Genomic DNA, 25643 nt, shown 5'->3' with positions numbered 1-25643 from the left:
ATCTTTTGGGGGAAGTTTCAGCAAAAGAAGACAAGCCGTTTCTGAGGATAGGGAGAAGAGCTTTTTTCCAATGTTAATTCCAACCATTTCTTTGGAGAAGGAATTTTAAGTTTAGCAGTAGGATGGCCTGGGAACAGATGCTTTTTACTGTCCCTCTGAAAATCTATCAAGTTTTGGCCCAGTTATAAGCTGCTGAAAATCACCATTTGCACATGCTCAAAGAGCTCTTTAGAGGCTTACTGCTGAAGTCTCCAACAATTGACTCTTGATCATTCTTTTAAGGCCTGTGGGACTTAGCCTCAGCAGTCACCAAATGCACAGGAGTTCTACTAACCAGGTGCCCTGGGTGCTCCCAGGCCCCACTCAGCCTCCTGCATAGTAGGAGCTGGAGCTTCAGGGGACACAGACACACCAGTAGCAGGAATTTCTCCTGCGGCCTAGCAGAAGATATCCCAAGCTGAAAGCCAAAAGATGACCTTCCATTCACTAGTTTTAATTCTGTGCAGTCCACAGTTCAGATGCAACAAGCCTTTCCACTCCTATGTGTACCATTCTCCTTCTGTTTTATGGATATGGAACCTGAGCGGTTGTCCAAGCTCGCTGCTGGCAGAGCTGGCACTTGCATTGTTTCTATGCCGGCAGGCCCAAATCTCATTGATTGATCTATGCTGACTGTTCCAAACCTTGGCTTGACTGCACTGTCAACCACTAGACCCTTGCTTCATTCAGTGTCCAGGATGGGATGCCAGCTGGGTTCTGTTCCAGTGCAATGCACTCGCAACTTTAACTTAGGCATTTGCTAAGTTTTGGGCATTTTGCAACCTTAACATTCTTTTAATGTATTGTTTTGTGTGTACCTGAATATATTTTATATAGCCACTCATAGAAATCATGTTACTATATCCACTAAAGTAGCTGTCTTTTATGAAAATAACTATGCAAGAGGGTCAAACTCCCAACAGCAAGTTTAGTATTGTTTGTCGCTGCCCTTCCTTCCTTCTGAAGTTAACAGGAAACAACTTTAGATTTTAATCAGTATAAAAATATGAAATCTATAGTATTACCAGTGCTTGTAAATTGTGTGTTAATGGTGACATGGAACAGTCTTAGCTTGGCGCCTTACATCTTTTAAGGATAAGGCAGGTTTTGTCCTTGTCAGAAGTTGTTCAGGAATTTGAGGAGGGGCGGGGAGGCTGGTGCATTTTAAGTCAGCTGTCCTGAAAAGTTTCAGAATCTTAAACATAGTGGGAGCTGCCATGTAAATGCTCTAGGAAAAACAACATGGCATCTGCTAAACAGATTGTGTATAAATGTGTAAGCAGAGTCTGAATGAGCCCTCCCCTGACATCTAGTGGTCTTGTTTACATGGGCACACCTACCCTGCCTAGGGGCTCAGCATGATGGGATTGTTTGTCCAAATGATCACTTTTGGCTGGTGTTGGATTCCCAGTCTCCTTGTTATTGGGGCAGGAGTAATAAACGGTTGTTATCCTTATTGTGTGAATCAAGGGCAGCAGAACTGTACTTGGCATATCCTGATTGAGGAACTCACCCTCACTTAAATGGCACTCGCTAGGTAGAGGTTCCAAAGCCCAATGAGTTGAGAGAGGGTGGGGATAGGTACTTGTATGGGGAGGCCTCAGACACCATTTGACCCTTCCTCTCTCCACTGTGTAATAACAGCTAATTTAGACTCAAGTGAGAGTCTTGATACACACCACAAAGCTGAAATCATTGATACCTAGGTCTAAATTTTAGACTGTTTTGGGACAGTGTCTCTAATGCAAGAGACTGCCCAGTGTGCACCAGCAGTGAGGCTCCCACCACTGACAGCTGAAATCACAGAGAGCTGTGTTAAGTGGTGGGACCTGAAGACATCCCAGCAGATTAGTAAGTGGTCGGCAGGGTGGTATGGAGATCCGGTGGCAGGGCTGCCAATGAAGAGGAGCAGAGCGCTGATCAGCTGGCAGGGCAGCGAGCGAGTGAAGTGCCTTCTTACCCTATCTCCAACCAGCGTGGGAGGTGAACTCTGTGGATGCACCTCTGGACTCTGGGTCTGCACTGACCAAGGACAACAACTATGAGTAGGGTGCAGAGACAGGATGGGCACGTTAAAGGGACTTTCAGTTGCTGGACTTAAGAACCTGACTGAAAAGGAAACTACCCAACTTATTTGGGGGGTGGGTCTTTTGCTGATGGTTTATGTTTATAAACCATGTTTGTGGTGGTGTTTTCCCAACTTAAAGCCAGGGTACTTCCCTCCTTTTATTAAAAGTTTATTTTCTACACTCACATTCTGTATTTCTGAGAGGGGAAGTATTGCCTCTTAGTGGTGCCCATGGGGTGGTCTGTAATTGTCCCAGGTTGCTTGGTGATGACTCAAGGTGGTTTTGTGTTGTATTGTTAGAGAAACCCCTAGATATTGAACCTGGCTCTTGGGGCTGCCAATTCTAAGAGACAAAAGGGTTAAGGCACTATAGTGGAATTCAGGCAGGTACATCCTTAGTGTTTTGAAAATGTAGCAGCTAAGTTGAGAAACACAATGGCGTCTGAATATAAAGCATTAAAGTGAGAGAGACTAATACATTGATCTATGTGAGATTAGCAAGCCTGGAGTACGTCAACTCAAGGGTCTTAAACCAGTGTGAGATCAGAATCAGGCCCACTATCTCCCAAAACTTGGCCTAATGAGGCGTTACGAAGCCTTCAATTTTTATTTTAACATTGTAGGTGCTGCAAACAACAGTTGGTAGTGATTGAATATAGGTATGGCATTGTTGCTCTGTAGTTATGTTTTTTTTTATGTGAACCAGAGACACTAATACCAGCAGAGTAACAGCAGTACAATCAATGGAATTATGCTGACTCTCACGTTAGAGAGTTCTATAGTTTACTTTCTTTTGCCTACATCTCTGCAGTATGCCACAGAATGTCTCCTGTACAGGACTGAAATGACAATGCAGCCATATCCATCCTTCTTACCCTGCATTGAGCTCAGGATAAAAGTGTGGAAGAGATTCAGATTTCCCCCTTCACCATGGAAGATTTAGTTGTACACTTTTCCAACATGTTAATTCCACTTAGCACTGTAACATCTTAAGCAAAGTTTTCTATCTTAAAATAAGAGGTAACCACCACACCAGCCGTGTAAAGAAGCTGTTTTGAGCACTTGTAGCAGAGAGATGCAAGCCTCCAATGCAGTGAGGGCTTAGGTTGAAATCCTTTTAGGACTGCTTGAGGAGTAAGTAGGTACCACACATCAGTAAGGGTGGCACAGTTAATTTTTGCCTATGAAAGTTTCCCCCACTACATTACCATCACCATGGACAATGTGTTGAACTCTGCCTCTCCAATGCCACTCAGTGCTAGTCCCAGCATTAGCTGTTATGGAATAACTGGAGACCCACCTTAAGTGCTTCTGCCTTTCATCCCCCACTAGTATCTTTACAACCTGCTCAGTTCCTGCTGGCCCAGGAAGGAATTAACAGGCCCAGGAGCCAATCTCAGACTGTGTGGCAGTATAGTTTCTGCCCCTATAGAGCCCCTTCCATTATTTAAGATTGTTTAACACAATTGCTTGTCAGTCTGAAATGGGAGAAGTCTGACCTGGTTAAGTTTTAATGGAAGGTGAACATATTGATATGTTTAAATATTAAGGCTGAAGTGTTTTTGTCTAGCATCCCCTCTTCCTACACTCACTCAGCAGTGAATCCCCACCTACCAGGAAGTAAGGAAGCAAAAAACATGTCATTCAAGAAGACAGATTGCAATAGTTAGATGCCTCCTTTTTCCCCCTCCAGAGTTTGCCGACCTGCAATGGAAGCAGGGAGCAATGCCATAGCCCTCCTGTGCTTTTTCCCCCCCTCACAGTTCCTGTTTGAAGACTCAAGGTAGAAAGAATAGAAGAGAAAGTCAAAGACGAGCCAAGCACACTCCAGTGTGTCAGGCCAGATACTTCAGGGGAAGGGATATAAAAATCATGCTTCCTCCTCAGCTTAAAGGGGCCCCTGACTTGCTCACACCGCCACCCCAGGTAAGTTGCACCTTATTTCTTCCATCCCCCTCAATTGTAACTCACCTCTCATTTCAGTTTACACAGGCATGTTTACCTTCCAAATTTGGCTGGTCTGAGCAACACAAACAGTTGTATTTATCAAAAAATACTGTCCCTTAGATGAAGAGATTTTTTTTTTAGTACATGATCCACATCTTGCTTGCCCCAAGTCCCTAATCAACTTAACAGGTGTTTCACTCTATAGCTAAATGTACTAGATCTTCAGAAGAGCAGTAGTATTCACTGTTAAAGTTGTGTAAGACTTTCCCACAAACATTGATCAGCATTTGGAACAAGACTGTTCCCTACTTTATATTTATGGGGAAAAGTACGATTTTAGTTTGTATTTGTACTATTCATTGAAAACAAAAAGGGACAATCAACTTAAAGGGACTTTTTTTTTTTTAAATCTACTATCGTTGCAACCACTACCAAGCTTATTGTAACTAGAACAGATGAAAAAAAACATCTGTTCACTTTATACATTTGACAACCTGTTAGAGGAAGCTAGTTTTGGTGCTTCACTTCTCATCCCTCTGGGCATGGATATTTCACACAGCAACAAGGGAGGAGAAAACCACAGTCAGTAGACTCAGGACATAAGGTCCTGAAACTATTACTACCTTTTGAATTTAAAATTGACAGTGTCTAAGTTTATACTATGCCAGTGTTAACAATTAGTAAAAAACCCTGGGAAATAAGTGACTTTCCAGATACTTAGTATGAGTCAACTTGCTTTATGTTCACTTGAGATAAAAAGCAACAAAAAATGTTTAGGACAGAATACTAACCGTATCTTTCCAAGAAAAGTTCAATATTCTGTAACATTTTCATACTACTTCCATCAAGGATGAGTAGGGCTGTGAGCCACCGCAGTGACCAGTTCACATGGGTCATGACATTTAATACAATTTGATTTTTCAAAAAGTATTTTTAAATTAATAAAATTTACCCATTTTCTGAGGAATTTTTACTTTTCTGTGTTGTGGGGATTTTTGCTTTCTACCCCCACTTACACATTGATCAACTGGACTGAATGTTGATTTCTTATACAAAAAAACCCCAAAAAACTACAGCCATTCTTTACCTTTTGTGATGGCATTAGCATGCAGTTTGTGAGCATGTGCAGTAAGAACCTTTGATTTTTGAAAATGGAAAAATTCTTCCAAGCCACAAAAAGCATGATTTAAATTGCTCTTCTTAGTCAAGATTTGATTGTACACTTCAGTCCAACAAATGCCTTCCCACCTCAGAAACTGGCCAGTTCCTAAATGACTCCAAACCCAGCGCTTCCCTTTTCAAGGGTTATGGTAGAGCTGCTTGTTGCGATTAGTGGACTGCAACTCCAGCCTACAGCAAGCCCCACCTTGTCTCATCTGTCAGAATCTAGCAGTCCCCCTCATTGAGTGCTGCTTTTCCTTCCTCTCCTCTGCCTCAGCACATGTCTGTAGCAGAGGCCTAGGCCCAGGGACTTCTTGCACAGAGAACAGAGCAGCTTCATCCTGAAGTTCAGCCTAGCGGTTTACAAACAGGTGAAGAGTAGGACAAGATTGGAAAGGGGCACTTTTGGAAGAGGGGAGGGAGAATCTACCTTCATTTGCCCAGGAGGAGAATACTCCTTCTCCACATGTCAGAACAATCTGTGGAGGTGTACACTCCTCCTAAGGGCTAAGAAGGGACCTTGAATTTAATCTTTTTTATATTTTCACTGATCTGTGCTCAGATTCAAATTCTTCCCCGTTTTGCACACAACCTAAAAATAAGGAATTTAGAGAGCAACAACAAAGGAAACACTATGCTTGCCAAAGCCCAAGGAGACTTATAAGTGAAGCTCATTTCAAACAAAAATAAATTTATTTAAAATTTTACACAACAGGATTCCTTCCTTGCATAATTCTAACTGTTAATCAGGTTGATGGCTGTTGAATACATTAAACTTACCAAAAATCTTTGTAACCAAGGGAGTAAACCCAGTAAATTACATTAGAACTAGATACAATATAGTGCAGCCACGTGAGAAATAGTTTCTGCTGCTTTGTTATTACACAGGTAGTTGGTTCTATCAGCTAAAGCCTAGTGACTTGGATTTGTTTTATGCATATTGGGGTTTGTTCTATTACTTTGCAAGAGCTTGTACTCCCTTGAGTCAGCCATGTTCATTGGTCAGAATAAATTCCAGCATCTGACACTATTTCCATTAATCACAGACAAACCACTATACGTGAGCAAGATAACAGAAAGATAAAAACATATCTGGTGAAAGGTAGGCATATTATTTATGTATGCTGTTTGCTAATAAAATAGATGGTATCAAAGACATTCTTTTGACTTCAAGATAGACAAAACTCTAATACATAAAAAGGAGATGGATATCATATGAAGTACTGAATGCAGGGGGAGGGGGGAAGTGGACCCACAAGTCACGTAGTGCCCACATTTCATCACGCTTTTATAGTGCATCACTGATATGGCTGCATTACAGTTGTAACTTTCCTGCAGAAGTTACTGGCTTTTTATATTTTACTGCTTAACTCTTGTGAAATCCATTTTTTCTTTACATTGACCTTAAGGTGGACCAGTGAATTTGGATGCGTAATTACCAGTACTAATCATTTTACTCCCAATTAAACTTTATATTCACTGAGAATATGAAATACCCAATGTAGAATTTTCCTTGTAAGTATTGTACATTTCAACCATTTCACTTTAAACCTGGTGTATGAAGCCAAATAGTTCTAAAACTGCCCTCCCAAAGAGCAAGACTTAACTGCCTAGAACAGTGGTTCTCAAACTGGGCGTCATGACCCCTCAGGGGGTCGTGAGCTGTCAGCCTCCAGTCCAAGCCCCGCTTTGCCTCCAGCATTTATAATAGCATTAAATATAAAAAAGTGTTTTTAATTTATATGTGGGGGGTCTCACTCAGAGGCTTGCTGTGTGAAAGGGGTCACCAATACAAAAGTTCGAGAACTTCTGGCCTAGAAGCTTCCTTGGTTTAAAGAGAAATTGGTCTTTACCAGTTAACCACATACATCAGTATCTGGACACTCAACTGTATAAAGTTGGCAAATTTATAATTTGAAACACTTTAGTTTTCTACACAACAGATGAAAAACCCCTATCCATATGGCACAGTTGTGTATTTCGAACACTAATACTTAACATCTGAGCTGCTCAAGTTAAGGCTTCTGTTCTTGCGACAAAAAAAAAAAAAAAAAAAAAAAAAGTTGGTGGCCTTAGAAACGATACAGTTAAAGTGAAGATTTTGGTGATATACAAATGAGGCACACAAAGATCATTGCATTTTGGTTAGGGTGATTCTATAACAGGCACCAGTGTGCGTAGAATGCAATTAATTTCCTTTGTCAGTGGCGACAAATAAAAACTATGTCTGTGAATTTCATTTATGATCTTTAAATACTTACAGTAAGGCCAAAGAAAAGGTGCAGTCTAAACAGTGTATCCTAGCAGTTTTGGTTTATACATGTTACATAAACATGATTGGGGGGGGGGGAACCCTATAAATCTCACCTTTTCTTCCTGGCATATCTCTCACATTATAAATCCAGTGACTATTCCTAAACCAGAGGGGGTAAAAATAACATTCCAATTCCATTCTTTACCTGAGAGTTCTATATCTGAAAGACACTTCTGTCAGAGGTAAGCTCACAGCTTTTAGACATTTCTAACACAGGATACCAAATGCCTTTATGAGCAGTGTTATGTACATACAGCGAACTGAAATGCAGAGCTGGATTATTTTGATTTATTCCAAGAGTTCAATATTCAGTCTGTATAATATTTGCAAGTGTGTGTCATGCTCAGTATAAGAGGACCAAGCATTTAGGGGCTGATTCTGATTTGCTTACACCTGTATTACCAGTATAGCTCCTTTGATTTAGTCCGGATTTACAGCAATGAGTGATCAGCCCCCCCCCCCCCCCCCGGGTCTTGGAACAAGACAAAAGTAGTTACCTCCACATTTCAGCCAACTACTTTTCTCTTTAAAAAATTCTAGTACTCAGGTACCTATTCAGAACCAGCCCCAGTCTCAGGAACTACTTAGCTCTTGTGCAGGCAGTTTTGATTACACTGATCCAAGTAATCTATTGGATAGTTTGACAAAGATGATTTATTTTTCATTTCCCAAAATATTGTCTCACTAGGTTTTGGAGGGCTTGGGAATACCCAGGAATTATCTTCCAGAGAGCTCTTTCCATATGAGTTTTGTTCATGACAGGTTGTGCTGCCAATCGGGATGGGTCTCTCATCTGTCCACGACTGGAGATTTGCCTGTTCAGACAGGATTTTTACATCTCTTGGGAGAGGGGGAGCTACGGCATTGCAGAGAAGTTTGTCATTTTGTGAAAGAGAGGGTTTTTTGTAGACTGCCCCAGAAGAAGTCAAATATAACTTTGTGAGGTTCTTCTCCACGTCTTCAACACATTGTACTGGTGCACTAGTAGAAGCTGAAGAGAGAAGACAACTAAATGTAATTCTTAATTTATGTATCTAGAAGATATAGTATACATACATTCAGAAATGTGCCTAGTGTAACAGGACAACTTTTCAGCTAATGGATCCCATATCCTGCTTTTGAGTGCTCATTAATCCAAGTTACCACAAATTTTATTCAAATATTTTGCAAGTTTCACTATAACTCATTAAAATAGCACTCTCTCAAAAACCAAATCAACTCGTTCCCACATCAATGTGGAAAAATTGGAAAGAGTCCAGCGGAGGGCAACAACAACAAAAAATGATTAGGGGGCTGAAGCACATGACTTATGAGGAGAGGCTGAAGGAACTGGGATTGTTTAGTCTGCAGAAATGAAGAATGAGGGGGGATTTGACAGCTGCTTTCAACTACCTGAAAGGGGGTTCCAAAGAGGATGGATCTAGACTGTTCTCAGTGGTACCAGATGACAGAACAAGGAGCAATGGTCTCAAGTTGCAGTGGGGGAGGTTTAGGTTGGATATTAGGAAAAACTTTCACTAGGAGGGTGGTGAAGCACTGGAATGGGTTACCTAGGGAGGTGGTGGAATCTCCTTCCTTAGAGGTTTTTAAGGCCAGGCTTGACAAAGCCCTGGCTGGGATGATTTAGTTGGGAATTGGTCCTGCTTTGAGCAGGGGATTGGATTAGATGACCTCCTGAGGTCCCTTCCAACCCTGATATTCTATGAGATGTGGGAGGGACTGGTGAATCTTTGGGAGTTTGGTGAGGCAAGTATAGAGTGTTGCACCAGGATGATCTACGTGGGCTCAGAAATGTCTATGATTCACAATGGTCCCTTCTGGCCTTGGAATCTCTGAATGTTGCTTGCCTGCAAAGAATCTTGCACCCTATTTCATTGTCTCTGAATGAGCAGCCTCCTTCTGCTGCCAGGTCCTGAACTCATCCTCAATCCATGAAGCAACAGTGGGGAGATGGCATGGAGCTTATTGCTTTTCTGTTCAAGGGCCAGGTTTCAAACAGGCTAAGAAGGGGAGGATGGCCTTTTGAAAACAGGCAGCAACTATCCAGAAGTGGGAATGGGACTGGCCACATGTTGGGTGAGTATGTGACAAGGAGAGGGCAGGGATGAATTGCCCATACCATCTCTACTTCTCTTCATTTCACTACAAATGTAATGAGGATTATTAAATGAGGATTGTCAGTTAGATCCTACAAGCTAAGCACTTCACATGTGAGGTGAAGTTTCCTATAATAGCTATGAATCTAGAATACAAACTCTGGTTTATAAACACAATGCTCATAAAGGACAAACAGAAGAGTCAGTGCCCTCTCAGCAGGATGTAGTATCACCCTGCCAGGGAAAGTGAAAAAATGGTGACCAATTAGCAAATTTCAGTAAAAAGCACTTTCCAATGGCTGGTTTGTCACATCCGGAAGATATAGTTAGGAAATTTGTGACTCACCCCATCTGTGCTGATAGGTGTAAAAAGCAGTGCTTGAGATGTAAGCTATTCATAGGTACAAGGACAAATGGCAACCACATACTGTAGTCCAAATGCTGTGAATACGGGGATTGGAGAAGCTTTAGGGCAGACGAAGTGCTATTCAGTCAGAAGTGCAGAAAGGGAATTGTATTATTACTCCTTGGATACTTCTAGTTAAACTGAACCTTCTATTGACAACCAAGCTATTAGTAGCATAGCTATTCATCTAAAAAATTGTGGGACAATGCAACCTGTCTATTGTCTGTGACTAACAGTCTGGGTTGTAACTTAATACAAATTTCAAGGTGAATATTTCTGATGTTCAACCTGAAAGTACATTAACAGCTCAATAAAATGACCCAAGTTTCTACACTCTAAAAGACTAAGATTATTTGACAAGAGAAGCACACAAGGCCACTTAGGCAGCCTTGTCCTACTATTGAGTAGTTATATACACAACATATACTATCTGTTTGTTTTGTAGCAGTGGGTAGGCCCAATCAGGATTGGTGCCCTGTTGTATTAAGTGATCCCTGCGGAGCTTGCTGTATTTTGCTTATGAGCATGTGTGTGTATTTTATATCTAGGAATGGCCTACTGAGAACTAGATGAAATTGTAAGGATGAGAAAACGCATTCAAAAAATCAGTGCACTTTATGATGATTGAGTCTCAGTGGTCTGGAGCTAGTTCAGGACAGAAACAAATGGTTGAAATATTGAGATAAATTCTGAGGAAAATGTTTGTTTCCACAGACAGAGGGCATTTTAAGTGACAGCAACAAAAGAGAAACCTTCCATTTCATCCTTCCTATGAGGCAGTGAGAGAATTGAATAGTAAATAGTATAAGCTGGCTGTAGTCAAGATTTGACCAACTGTATCAGCCAAGCAAGAACTCAAAACAAGAATGAACTTTGTTAATTTTTCTGAGATAGCAGCTTCCTTATTCAAGAACATTTTTTCTTCTAAACACAAACAGCAAAAGTGTCTCAATTCAGACAGTTTCCTACGGTGGATCTCTCTCAACATTTTTTATATAATGCCCAATTCATGTAAGGAGCTACAGCATTATATAGGCTTCAATCTTAAATTTGTTAAATTTAAGGTACTGTAAAGCATTAGAAAACACCCCAGTTTCTCATTGTTTTTCATCCACCATTACACGTAAAGATTTCCAAAATGCTTCAAGAAGTGATGAGCTGCTTTTTGTGAACAGTGTCTTGTATATGGATTAATGGAATCCACATACATGTTGCAATTGACATTCTGTTGGCAAGATTAACGGGTAGCATCAATTATTTTGAACTCTATAAATTGCTTACCCTCTCTATTTCTCTGAGGAGTATGAACCATGGTGTTGAAAAGTAAAAGGCTTTCTGAAAAAAAGCCTCACTTCTGGTTATAAAACAAACTTCAAAGTGCTCAAAAATGGAACTTACAATAGTGAGTAAAACACTGTGGGAAGGAGAGGAAGTTCATTCTACCCCTGCCCATAACTTTTTGAACAAGATTCAATAGACATTGACTCATGACTTTCTCCAAAAACATTCTAGATTCTACCAGCCTTTTCCTTAACAAAATGCTTGCTTGGGAACATACTATTCTACATGTGTGAAACATTCTGAAAATACAGTGGTACTTGTAAAAGAAAGCAGAGAAAGCAATTGACTTCTTTGCTGTTGTCACAGGTTTTCCCTTATATTAATTCAGTCTAGTCACCTTTACATCACTGTTTTACTTGCCTAATTTGTGACTCAAGTCAACCCTATAATATGCAAGGATATCATTTTAGAAGGTCATGGAATATTTGGAAACATCTGTTAAAGTGAGAATCAGGTTTGTCTATTAGCTCTCTTAAGTCTAGAAGTTTCTTTTATCATAATCATGACCCCTAAAAGCCAATTCATGTTTAGAAGGAGATGAGGATTGCATGAACACAGTTAGGAGGCAAACTGATTTTCTCCCATGAATAGACCAAGACATGGTTCAAATCAAGGTTATACTCTGCATGTTAACAATACAGGTGCATCATAACTGCACTGCATTAATACAAGACATTAATGAATCAGTAAGCCAAGTCCAGCTTTAAGATTGGATGCTTGCAACAGGAAATAAAGCCAGATGCTTATATGTGCCAATAAATGATTGTGGGCAAAGAAACCTACAAAATAAGCCTGGCAAAAATCCACAGACCCCAACAGACCAAGTTATGATGCCGCCTTCTATATCCCTTGATGCACAACTCCACTACTGATTGCAGAAAATGCTACTGCAATGAGTTTTCTGGCTGGGAAATGAATTGTTAGCACTTGTGCAGATGAGAGAAAGACAACAGCCACACAACCACTACGGCACAGCAAATGCATGCTTCCTTCCACTACCATCACACACCGTGGCCAGAACAGACTTCTTAGGACTAGAGAATTATTCAGAGTCCAAGCAGTCCTTGATTTCTCTTCTGAACTTGGATGTTAAATGTGTCACTAGTGTATCTTTTCAATGTAGACAGACACGCATCCAGTGGAAACTGGACTGAAGCTACCAACTCATTTCATAGAATACCTCAGATAGTAATCATCAGTCACAGACCAGGACCAAAGTCAAACTGGTGCCCTAGAGGTGAATCCCATTATCAATTCCTTGAACCATCCAATTCTGTATTAGCAAAGTGTTCCTCTAATATTTAGCCTTTTGGATTGGTCATCTGAGCTCTCTGACCTGTTATATCTTATCAAAGAAGTGCACCATCAGATGTCGTCACCAATCATCAAACATACTATAAACAAGTGACTGTTGCTTATCCTATTTATTACCTACATTTTGGAATTTCCTACCCAGTGAAAAATAGGGATACTGCTACTCACTAACCGAACGTTCTCTTCTTTAGCTTTCAATCATTAGATCACAGGTGACAGTGCCAAATATTGGTCTTTTGTAAAACCCCTGCATTGGAAGGAAATATTACATACAAGAGTTGAAATAGAAATAATTTCAGTCAGCAATGTATAAAATCTGCAGTAAACCCAGAGCAATGGAAATGACCAATTTTGTCAATTGTTTTTAAGAGGGTGGTGGAGGTAAACCAGTTTTGCAGCATCAATATTTTGATTACAGGGAATGTCATCATCTGGAGTTCTATTTCACTGGGAGATAAGTTTTCAGGATGTTTTCATCACTAGTAAGAAAAATTATAGCTATAGGGAAAGAGTTCAAAATCTGTTCCTGAATTTTAAAATGCTACCAAAATGTTTTATATATTTGATACTGTTAAAGAAAGAAAATGCATTTGAAAAGTGAAATCTTTGTTTTGTTTTTTTAAAAATATGAAGTAGTTGTGGTAAAAGGTCAAATATGAGTAAACTTAACACCTCAGCCTTGTACACATCAGCGACACTTGACTGAGAAAAAAGCCACAAGGGGAACAGAATACAGTACTGAAGAAAAAACACATCAGCAACACCTTTATGTGTGAAGCTGACCAGTATGAGACAGAAGCCAAAGCAGTAAATGGTTAGGCTGGAACTAGAATACACTCTGGCTTATCAACTTCAATTGATGAGATTTTGATAAGATATGATAGCTAGTTTCTCTTTAAAATGGTATAGCTTGGATCAGTGGTTTGTACTTGTAAGGCTTATTCCTGCAAACACTGACTTGCCTTTCTTGGTTGCAGTTGGGGTTTTCAGTTTTCGTAGAACCTCAGCTTGCACTTCAGTCACCAGATGCAAGTTAGACATTTCCCTCTTCAGTTCCCAGTATGCTTGCTGCACATTTTCACTGAAAGACATTTTAAAAAGTTAAATTTCTGCTGCTGTTGCAACTGGCCACCCCGACTCTATTGCAGTTCTTAAGAGTTACAAAAAAACATTAACCCTGAACAATGCCTTTTTTGCTTAATGAATAATATATTCTCTTTTCAGTTTTACTAAATAATCGTTTCAATCTGACATTGCCAAAGGACAGTATAGCCAGTAAGGCAGAGGCCATCAGATTATGTGGCTCTTAATGCTGCGCATACTAGTACGTAAAAACTCTGAACTAAAGCAATAATTCCAAAACTCTCCAAATGGAAAATTAAGATTGAGAATACTCTGCTAGTTTCACATCTGAAATTAAATTATAATCCTGATGTAAAGCCAATACCCTCAAAAATATTCTAAGTGCCCATTTCAAATACACACAATGGATACTTCGAAATAGACGTGGTAAAGAAATCAAATATGAATTGCTTTGTTTGTGACTTAGCAAATTACCACACACAAACTAACATAATATTCCAGATCATGTTAATAGAGCTACAGTATTAGTCAAAAACTAAGCATCTGATATTTCAGACTTGGTATTTTAGTCTTCACACCACTCCGTTTGCCACAGTGATTTCAGATTAATTAGGTACTTGATACCCAAATTGCTGAACACATGCCCAGGCCAAATTAAAATAATACTTTATGTCTGACTGGGCTGTCTCATGCTGTTGAATGTAAATCAATGTGACAAGACAGTGTAAATTATCAAGAACCAGTTCTCATTTTTGGTGGTGGACAGAGAAGTGGGGGGATGTGGTGGGCAGAGCTGTTTTGTCCTCTAAAGATTCCTGTTATTTAAGGCAGTTACCCATGACCATTTAAACAGGTAATCAGCAAGCCAAATTTTCCCAAGAAAGAGTTATGAGAATGTCTAAGCAAAATATATCCATTATGAAGAGCTATTTATTAATCTAAGCAATAAGCAGATTATTCAGTCTTCAGAGTATTTTTCTGATATTTAATAAATGCTTAAGAAGATACACTTAGTGCCCCACTGAAACACATTATTTCAGAACATAATTCTATGAACCAGATTTTCAGAAATGCTTAGCACCCACAACCGGGTCCAGATTTTCAAGAGAATTCCGTTTCTGTTTATGCAAGTACATGAAGACTATTTTCAGAGTGCTCAGTACCTTGCAGCTCCTATTGAAAACAACAAGAACAGCTGAGAGACAACCTGGTTTGAAAACCTGTCCCTGTACTTTCAAATGAAATAATTAGATAGCATCATTCATGCTTCTACACATATTGAACAGCAACTGTATATCAACTACCGTTTTGAAAGACCTACTGGAATATTTTAAAATATGCATGCACTGTTACCTTTGATGTAGAGGCATTGGGTTACTACTCTTTTGTCAGTCAACTGCTGGCCACAGAAAATCCCCAGCTTTTTTTATTTTTTTTAAATTAAGAATCCTGCTCTAACAAAATCCTTGGATCACCACAAGTTCTCAGAAAGAAAGCTGCACCATTAGTGTTTAAAACTTTCTTTCAGAACAGAATATGACCAGAAATACCACTTAACAGTAAATATACACACAAGGCAAACTTATTTGTGGGAATTAATGGTTATTTGTATTATCGTAGCATCTAGGAGTCCTAAGTCATGGACTGGGACCCCATTGTGCTATGTGCTATACAAGAATCAGAATTTCTGAATCCACATTCAAAATTGCTTTACAGATGTGACAGCACAATAGTTTTCACTTCATTCCAGCTCTAAGATTGTTGGGTATCAGTGATGTCAATGGGTATGAAATGTTATCAACACATAAGTGTAAAAATCTAATAAGAAAAGCCAAGAAGGAGTTTGAAGAACAGCTAGCCAAAAACGCAAAAGGTAATAACAAAATGTTTAAGTACATCAGAAGCAGGAAGCCTGCTAAACAACCAGTGGGGCCCCTGGACGATCGAGATAAAAAAGGAGCACTTAAAGATGATAAAATCATTGCGGAGAAGCTAAATGAATTCTTTGCTTCAGTCTTCATGGCTGAGGATGTTAGGGAGATTCCCAAACCTGAGCTGTCCTTTGTAGGTGACAAATCTGAGGAATTGTCACAGATTGAAGTGTCATTAGAGGAAGATTTGGAATTAACTGATAAACTTAACAGTAACAAGTCACCGGGACCAGATGGCATTCACCCAAGTTTTAAAAGAACTCAAATGTGAAATTGTGGAACTATTAACTATGGTTTGTAACCTGTCCTTTAAATCAGCTTCTGTACCTAGTGACTGGAAGATCGGTAATGTAATGCCAATATTTAAAAAGGGCTCTAGAGGTGATCCTGGCAATTACAGGCCAGTAAGTCTAACGTCAGTTCTGGGCAAATTAGTTGAAACAATTGTAAAGAATAAAGTTGTCAGACACACAGAAGAACATAAATTGTTGGGCAAAAGTCGACATGGTTTCTGTAAAGGGAAATCATTTCTTACTAATCTATTAGAGTTCTTTGAAGGTATCAACAAACATGTGGCCAAGGGGGATCCAGTGGACATAGTGTACCTAGATTTCCAGAAAGCCTTTGACAAGGTCCATCACCAAGAGCTCTTACGTAAATTAAGTGGTCATGGGATAAGAGGGAAGATCCTTTCGTGGATTGAGAACTGGTTAAAAAGACAGGGAACAAAGGGTAGGAATAAATGGTAAATTTTCAGAACGGAGAGGGGTAACTAGTGGTGTTGCCCAAGGACCAGTCCTAGGACCAATCCCATTCAACTTATTCATAAATGATCTGGAGAAAGGGGTAAACAGTGAGGTGGCAAAGTTTGCAGATGATACTAAACTGCTCAAGATAGTTAAGACCAAAGCAGACTGGGAAGAACTTCAAAAAGATCTCACAAAACGAAGTGATTGGGCAACAAAATGGCAAATGAAATTTAATGTGGATAAATATAAAGTAATGCACATTGGAAAAAATAACCCCAACTATACATACAATATGATGGGGGCTAATTTAGCTACAACTAATCAGGAAAGAGATCTTGGAGTCATCGTGGATAGTTCTCTGAAGACGTCCACGCAGTGTGCAGCGGCAGTCAAAAAAGAAAACAGGATGTTAGGAATCATTAAAAAAGGGGTAGAGAATAAGATGGAGAATATCTTATTGCCGTTATATAAATCCATGGTACGCCCACATCCTGAATACTGCGTACAGATGTGGTCTCCTCATCTCAAAAAGATATACTGGCATTAGACAAGGTTCAGAGAAGTACAACTAAAATGATTAGGGGTTTGGAATGGGTCCCATATGAGGAGAGATTAAAGAGGCTAGGACTTTTCAGCTTGGAAAAGAGGAGACTAAGAGGGGATATGATAGAGGTCTATAAAATCATGAGTGGTGTGGAGAAAGTGAATAAGGAAAAGTTATTTACTTGTTCCCATAATATAAGAACTAGGGGCCACCAAATGAAATTAATGGGCAGCAGGTTTAAAACAAAAGGAAGTTCTTCTTCACACAGCGCACAGTCAACCTGTGGAACTCCTTGCCTGAGGAGGTTGTGAAGGCTAGGACTGTAACAGGGTTTAAAGGAGAACTAGATAAATTCATGGAGGTTAACTCCATTAATGGCTATTAGCCAGGATGGATAAGGAATGGTGTCCCTAGTCTCTGTTTGTCAGAGGGTGGAGACAGATGGCAGGAGAGAGCTCATTTGATCATTACCTGTTAGGTTCACTCCCTCTGGGGCACCTGGCATTGGCCACTGACGGTAGACAGGATACTGGGCTGGATGGACCTTTGGTCTGACCCAGTATGGCCATTCTTATGTTCTGAACACATTTGCACGGAGAGCAAAAAAGCATATCCTAAATTTGTGGATATCTACTGCAGAATATGTGACACCTGAAAACTGAAACTAAGTAACTATCTCAAGTTTGTTATTTTTTTTTTTTTTTTTTTAAACAGAGGACAAATAATCATATTTATGCTTCACTTATTCAGAAGCTCTCAACTTTGAAAATGACTGGATCAATGCTCATTCTACCAAACAAAAACTATCCAGTATCCAAGTTATATAAAACTTGGAAACAGCTCCAAATCTGCCACAGACTAAGAGTAAAATGCTCAGAAATGCCTAAATTACTTGGGAGCCTAAATCCCATTTTCAAAAGTCTCACTGAAAGTCAATGGGACTTATGAAACTTTCACGTCGTATGTACAATTTTCCGCCAGATGAGAATGTACAATATGGAACCTTGCATGTATTGGTTAACTATTTAAATTACTACAAACCTTTTCTTCATGGTTATTAAGTATTCTATATACCCAGATTGTAAATTGTAATTACTAAGTAACAGTGGCAGCTGTATTGATATACATAAACACCCCTTTATTTTAACCTTCTCAGATCTGTTAATTTAGCACACGGGTGCTCAAACTGGGGGTTGTGACTCCTCAGCAGGCCATGAGGTTATTACATGGAGTCGCAAGCTGTCAGCCTCCACCCCAAAGACCACTTCGCTGCCAGCATTTATAATAGTGTTAAATATAAAAAAAAGTTTTGTTTTAACTTATGGGGGGGGAGGGAGCGGGGAGAGCTGATACTCAGAGGCTTGCTGAAAAAGAGTGTGCTTGCTGCGAAAATACAAATGTTTGAGAACCACTGAGTTAGCATAAAAAAATCTGATCCACTCACTACACATACATCCCACTACTGCAACATCTTAAAAAGATATGTTTACTGCAAACATTTGTGAAATACTACAACTTATTTTACTAAAATATTCCTCTCACCAGTAAAGTCATCCACCACTATACAATCCTTTTACAAATACTACTTGGCAAGCTCTTAGCACCAACACAACTGTTTAAGTCTTCAGCAAACTGGATTTCCAAAACAGGTATTATATTAAAATCACAGAGATTTTGCAAGCGGTTGACAAGTGTGAAATAATTACTTCACAAAAAATTAGTTAACGGCATATGTCCTCCCCAGTAAACAATAAGGTTGTTTGCTACAATAAATGTTTCACATAGGAACCTGTCTAAGGGTGTGAAAAGAGTGGCTGACTGCTCTGTACAGTTCTATACATTAATATGCATTACAAATAGTTATTCACATTACAATATAAAACCACAGTGCACATGTGCTAATTCCTGCAGAGGGCTGCTACCTGGAAGCTGCTTTTTAAAACCAAAATTTACTCTACTAGACTGAAGGACAGATAACTACTTTATCTTGAGATAACACTTCTGCTGTCAGACATGCAAGATTGATCATGCAAGATGCTGCAATTGGAACCACAAGAAAAAAAAAACCTGTTCGCTATGTGACAAGTTTAAGATGAAGGGTGAGTAGCAGTAGTTCGGATACAGCTTGCCCTATATTATAGTCATAATAAAAATACTAAAGAGTAAATGAAAAGAACGCCAGTAGCACTACTCATTCTTTAAAATATGTTGTTTCCTTCCCCCTCTCAACAGGCAAAGCAAGACTCAACACAATATGACTCCATAACAATTTCTTATTAGTAAGTACTATTCCCCCCTCTTGTGGAAAACTATGTAAGTACACAATTTGCCTATGTTGGGATAAGAGGTACAGATAAGCTCACAAAGTTATCGGTATAACCACTACATTCCTTTAAACCCAAATATTTTCTTTAAAGGGCATTTTCCAAAGTATTTTTGAACTCTCCCTCATACTGCATTCCCTGTAGTCAAGCAGGATAACAATGTATCAGATTACAATACACACAATTATGGAGCAAAGATGTTTTGGGGCTATTCCAACAGGAAAAGCAGTCATCTGATTTGCCAACACTTTTCAAGAGGACTACTATGTGTTTTAGTCAAGTGAATAGAAGGAATAATTTGTAACATCTTCCTTATTTCCTGTTTGGTGAAGGCAGGCAGCACAGCACAGACCAGTGGAAGCAAGGTTAGGCTGGGTCACTGTATTCTCCACTTCTGCTTCCATCTTCTACAATGTAAGCTTGAAGATACCTCAGTGTTATACATTATTTGAGAAAGGGTAAATTTCAACTGGGAGCACATTCACAAACAGCTGTTTCTGGAGTACTGAGTGAAAACCTTTGAGATCCTCAAAAGCTTCAATACTACTAGCAGGACTCAACTCCTTCCTGTTAGCAGCTGCAAATTTCTTTTACCCTTCAAGCCTCTTCTAGTGTCTGTGAACGTCTCTGGGAAGTTGGAGAAGAGTAGATAGGAAAGCCAGGAACTATTTTAGTTGATGTCTTATGCCATTGTTATCTACAGGTTGCAATGCACTATGAGGGGCAAGCCACAAAGGTCAGTTAAGCTTCAGCCAATGCAAACTGCCTGCCTGTGGCTTGTCCCTCAGTGGGCCACATACTTAAATGGAACAGGTCACCATCATCCATGAATTTTTGCTGGCTTCTATCTCCTTCCTGGAACGATGCAAGGTGTTCATCTTTTAAACCCTATATTAGGTTGGAGTCTAGCTACCCATGAATCTTCTACATACTTCACTTGACTACTATTAAAAGATTTGAGAACTTCCAGATGTAACTTCCAGATGGCTTTAAGGGTGGCACATGAGACTCATTCTTTTTGCTCAAAAGGTTTTTTTTAAACCTTTTGATAAAACTATGGAGATTAAGATCAAGTGGCAGGTTATGGTGGTTGATGGGGGTGGCTATTATTGCTCCACAATATGCTCAGTTCTGGCTAATGTTTTAGTTTACATAATGTGCTTAGAGGACACAGCATTTTGCACATAATTGATATCACCACTAGAAGCATTTAGTCTACTCTTATCTCTGATCTCAGATTCATTTTCTCACCCTGATAGCTGTGGCTTTTCAGGTGTTGTTCACGCTATCCTTTTCAATGGCACTGAACAAGCAGCTAAGTTCTCTAGCATGCTCATCTCCTGCCTTGAATGCTCCTTTTCCAACCACGCCTTTTAAGGTTTCAGGTGGAGACTTTACACTTTCCATAATAGAGCACCCCACAGCTGATTCCTTGATCCTTTATCTTCTACCTTCACCACCACTTATATGTGGCTTCACGTAGTTATGTCTGTTGACTCACATTCCAAATGTCATCTCACATCTGCTTGTCTTGAATGTCTTCAAACTACAACTGAATTTGCCAAAAACGGAAGTACTTCTAGACAGAGCCCTAATCCCATTTTGTGATTCCACTATTATTCTCCTTAATTAAATATATGGAGATATACCTATCTCATAGAGCTGGAAGGGACACGGAAAGGTCATCGAGTCCAGTCCCCTGCCTTCACTAGCAGGACCAAGTACTGATTTTTGCCCCAGATCCCTAAGTCGCCCCCTCAAGGATTGAACTCACAACCCTGGGTTTAGCAGGCCAATGCTCAAACCACTGACAAATAGATTCCTTACTAGACCTATTAATACAGAACTCTGAGTAAGAATTCATTTAAAACTACAATACAGAACCATATTGCCCACACCCGTCAGAAGCAGTGCAAAGACTTGTGGGAGTCAGGGGTAACAGAGGAGCTGAGGGAGAGGGAAGTAATTGCTGGGAAGGAGCCTGGGTGTGAACTTGGAGGGTCATTGGGTATAGGTGGGAAAAGTATGGAACAGGGGGTTTTTTGGGGTGGGGAGGGATTGTTAGGGAGCTTCCTGCATGCAGACCCTGGCTGACCCCTAGCCTCTCCCATTCAGTCAGGCACATCTGCCCTTATCCGTGTGTCCCTGCATCCCCATGTGTCCTTGCCCCCCCGTCCACATCTGTCCCTCCACCCCGAGTCAGACACATTCCCAACTCCTCTTCTGGATAAGCCCTTCACAAGCCTTTTGTCTGATCACTGTCAAGGGCCTCACCCAGAACTTTTCCCAAATCCTGGTGTCTCAGTCTAAGAAGAAGACAGTCTTTTCTAGCAGGCTCTTCTTCCAGCCTAGGCATCCAACCTTAATCCAGGTGACCCTTCCTGGTCACATGCTCCCTCCAATCAGATGCTTCACCCAAGGACACCTCAGTCCTAGGATTCAGAAGAAATCAGACCAAAGGCAGAGCTGGGCCCACTGCATTTAAAGGGCCAACTCACTCCCTGAGAGAGTGTTCCATGTTGTCTACTCAACAGTGTACAAAAAGTAATTGCAACTCCTGGTCACTAAACTTAAAGGAATCCAGATATACTATTGAGATGTAAAAATTAGAACCATACATCCCATCCTCCACCAAATTTAGCCTTGAAGCCACTACCAAAGCAAACTCAAAATATGATACAAGTTTGCAAAAAACTCCATACACTTGCTACACTATCCTTCTCACATTATAGTCTTATCCAATCCCTTACTCCATCAAATCAACTTCTCATCTTGAATTTCTGTCTACTCAGTTTACTCTTGGGTGTTGGATCTCTAATTTGTACTAACCCACCTCTTTGAGACACATCCATTTCTCTTCCTGACTCTAGAGTGTTTTCATCCTTGACTGTAGTAAGCTTTATTTTATTTTTTTAAAAACTGCCTATTAAATCTGGTATTTAACTTGTGTGATCTGGAAACAATCCAGAAGATTTAGACACTATCTTCTCTATCTTAGAGTTCACATAAGTAGATTTAACTTTCATCATAGTTTATCAACATGAATAAAAATAATAAATTTTGTCAAATATCAAGTGCATTTGAGTTGGTAACTATCTATATAGCAAGCTACCTTGGTTGAGTTAGCATATTATTCAAATAAGTTCACGCACAGAACCATCTGCCACACCAGTTCAATGCATCATTTCTAAATCACACACTAACAAAATGAAACATAGAAGAACCACAAATATTCATACCTCTGAATATTTTGTTTTTGGAGGAGGAGGTCTCCATTTAACAGATTTAATTCCTGACCCTGGTCCTGAAAAGAAAAAAAAGCGAACAGTTAACTCTATTTAGTGTCCAAAACCTTTGTAACAAAAATCTAATCTTATGAGCATGAGGGTCTTCAGTTTCATTAGCTGACGTACATTGGGAAGGGAAGAAGAGATTGATGTGCCATTTTACAATACAAAGTTCGTAAAAATTCACAAGTTTCCAACATAAATTGTGACTACCTGAATTAATGTGTGAACAAGAAGATCAATTGTGTTGAGAAAATGAGTGAAATGCAACAATACTATCACCACACTGAATGTTTCAGAACGTTATGGGGTCTAGAGATTTCCTAGTAAGAAATTTCACACAAAATGCTCATCTATACAGAAAAAGGCAAATCCAGAGTCTCATTAACGTTATTTCTGTGAGAACAAGCCAACCACAAAATTGGTAACTAAGTAGTCCGGGCTATACTTGCAGACACCACCTTTCAATATATCCAACTTCCACAAGACATGTAAACTCAAGTGTTTCAACCAGGCTATACTCCATCAGTTTTTGCAGATTAAAGTCAATGGGATTTGTGCTTCTGTGTCACCTACATGCTTTGGAAAAATCCCACCTTTAGGTACCTAAGTATTAGTTTAACTTTGGACATCTAGATTTGAAAAATTCTGGCTTCTGTATAAAAAGTTCACAATAACTAACTTATTAAAAAATCTAAATGACTTTTTTCTATTAACACTGAAGCAATTTTGTTTTCATGTGACAGATTTTATCCCCACTAAATTTTTAAAAAATAAAATAAATTTAAAATAAAATGTTGCATAAGGTAATGTACTTGCTGTAGTGTTTACAGTATCCGAGCCTTAATTTTTAAAAAATTGTTTTTTGCTTATAGCAGTTTTGTAGAAGTAGGATACCCTACTTGCAGCGGCATTAAAAACAACATTTAAAATTTAGTTAATTTTTAAATATAATGTAGAATTACAAGAGCAAAAAAAATATTAGATTCTGTTAAACATGCTATCAATTATCACTGTGGCTTTAAGAGACCCCACTCTACTATTAGCATAGCTTTTAGTTGATGCAAAATGAGTATCCCATACACCTACCATGCAAATCTGAAACAAGAAAATCTAGAATACTAAACATATAGAAAAGACAACTAGAATGTCACGATAGCAGCCATTTTTCTTTAATTCTAGGTTTTAAACTAGGTTTGCTAAATTGGTCTTTGTATTAAGAAATCCTACAGCGCTCTCAATATTTCAACCTGCAATGTCACTTTCCTCTTCCTCCAAAGCTTTACTGCTCATGTGCAAGATATTCAGTGTCTGTGCTATAAAAATAGCTACTGTAAATTATGAACAAGATTTTAAACTAGGGTACACTATGTGCCTCCTTTCTTGATCTGTTAGTGGATTTGAGGGGAAGAAGTAGTTTCTTGTATTTCTTCTTTAAGACAAAAGTTACTGTAACAATTATTGATTCAGAGTTCTGTGCACCATCTACACAAAACTTGCCTAAGTCTTTTAGCTCTCCCAGCATGCATCACACAAGCAATAAATCCCTTTATGTGAGTTGCCATTATTCAAACTCAGTGTGTCAAAAACATTTTGAACAAAATAAAAAAATTGCAAACAAAATAAAGTAATTCTTTAAATTTATGAAGTTAGTCAGAAAAGGCACCTACAATAACTCTAGATATAAACAAAAAACAAGAACCACCTGCTTAAGGAGAGGAAAGCTAACAGTGAGTAAACGCTCAATTCAAGGTAATCAATTCCCTTTAGCACCATCTAGTGGACATAATATATATGAACATGTAGATACTGAAGAAATAAAACACTTTCAGTAAGAAGAGCTCAAATGCTCTTAAAACATTAAACCATGTCATGTTTGCACAAAGGTGACTGATGACAGCAATCAGTTGGTCAGACTGCCCAACAAAGTCTCCAAAGACTGGTAGCCAGTATTTATGGTGTGTATATCTTAACAAAAAAAATGAATGCTTAATCTTTAACATAGGGCTAACCTAATAGTGTTGTTAAATACTAGAAAAACAGAGAACTTACTCTACTCACAAAGGTAGCATATCCTCTGTTTTAAGTTAAAAAAGTCAAATCATTTCTTCTGCCTCTGTTTTCCCTTTTTCTAAAATTATAGGTGCATTTTAATTTAGTATCTGCAGCATGTAGCTGCATTTAGCAGATCAGTAGCTTAAATTTGAGAGCTCACTCATGACTGCAGTGTGCTACAAAACAGTGTCTTTAATGAACAGCTATAAAAACCTGTGTGCAGAAGCGACCACATCCCTTCCACATGAGCCAAGTTTTAAAGACCAAGACAAACAGTAACTTAATACATCTACAGCAAATGTTAAAAGTAATATTAATAATAATTATAATTATAGTAATAATAATTAATGGTGCTCTTACAACACCAAAAGAAATCAGATTCTGGGCTCTGGTCTTAATCCTGAAGAAAAACCTCAAAGTCAGCCCTCCAAAGAGGAACGTACTAAGGGCAGGTCTACACTTACTTCCTGGTCCGGCCGTAAGCAATCGATCTTCTGGGATCGATTTATCGCGTCTTGTCTAGACACGATAAATCGATCCCGGAAGTGCTCACCGTCGACGCCGGTACTCCAGCTCGGCGAGAGGAGTACGCGGCATCGACGGGGGAGCCTGCCTGCCGCATCTGGACCCGCGGTAAGTCCAAACTAAGGTATTTCGAATTCAGCTACGTTATTAAAGAAGCTGAATTTGCGTACCTTAGTTTGAAGTGGGGGGTTAGTGTGGACCAGGCCTAAGAGTATGAAAAATTGTTACATGAAGCGTTCAATTCCTTGATTCTCTCCTAATGAGATCAACCGAAGCTTCAGCACCCGTTGGCTGTTTCTGGTATGGCTGGGCATAAAAATAAGGTCTAAATATTACCATTAGTTCCACAGACATTTCTAATACAGTCCTGTATAAAAAAAAAAAAAATACTGGAAAGTTGTAGCTTTCAACTGGAGACCTAAAATGAGGCACAATACAGAATACAGATGGAAGTTAAGG

The 25643-nt window shown here is 39.3% G+C and overlaps 1 protein-coding gene across 2 annotated transcripts in view; it reads right to left on the bottom strand.

Annotated features, from left to right (window-relative positions):
• Positions 1-7264: 7264 nt before the first annotated feature.
• Positions 7265-25643, bottom strand: part of AZI2 (5-azacytidine induced 2) — a 46758-nt gene continuing 28379 nt past the window's right edge. For both annotated transcript variants that reach the window (XM_065398724.1, XM_065398723.1), the window contains exons 6-8: positions 22557-22621; positions 13649-13767; positions 7265-8520 (exon numbers count right to left, since the gene is read on the bottom strand). In XM_065398724.1, the coding sequence (XP_065254796.1) occupies positions 8114-8520; positions 13649-13767; positions 22557-22621 (591 nt within the window). In that variant the 3' untranslated portion in view covers positions 7265-8113. The remainder of the gene's footprint in view (positions 8521-13648; positions 13768-22556; positions 22622-25643) is intronic.

Source organism: Emys orbicularis, chromosome 2 (genome assembly GCF_028017835.1).
Source record: "Emys orbicularis isolate rEmyOrb1 chromosome 2, rEmyOrb1.hap1, whole genome shotgun sequence".
Taxonomy (NCBI): Eukaryota; Metazoa; Chordata; order Testudines; family Emydidae; genus Emys; species Emys orbicularis.
The sequence above is the reverse complement of the archived record's forward strand: the minus strand, read 5'-3'. Positions and strand labels throughout refer to the sequence as shown.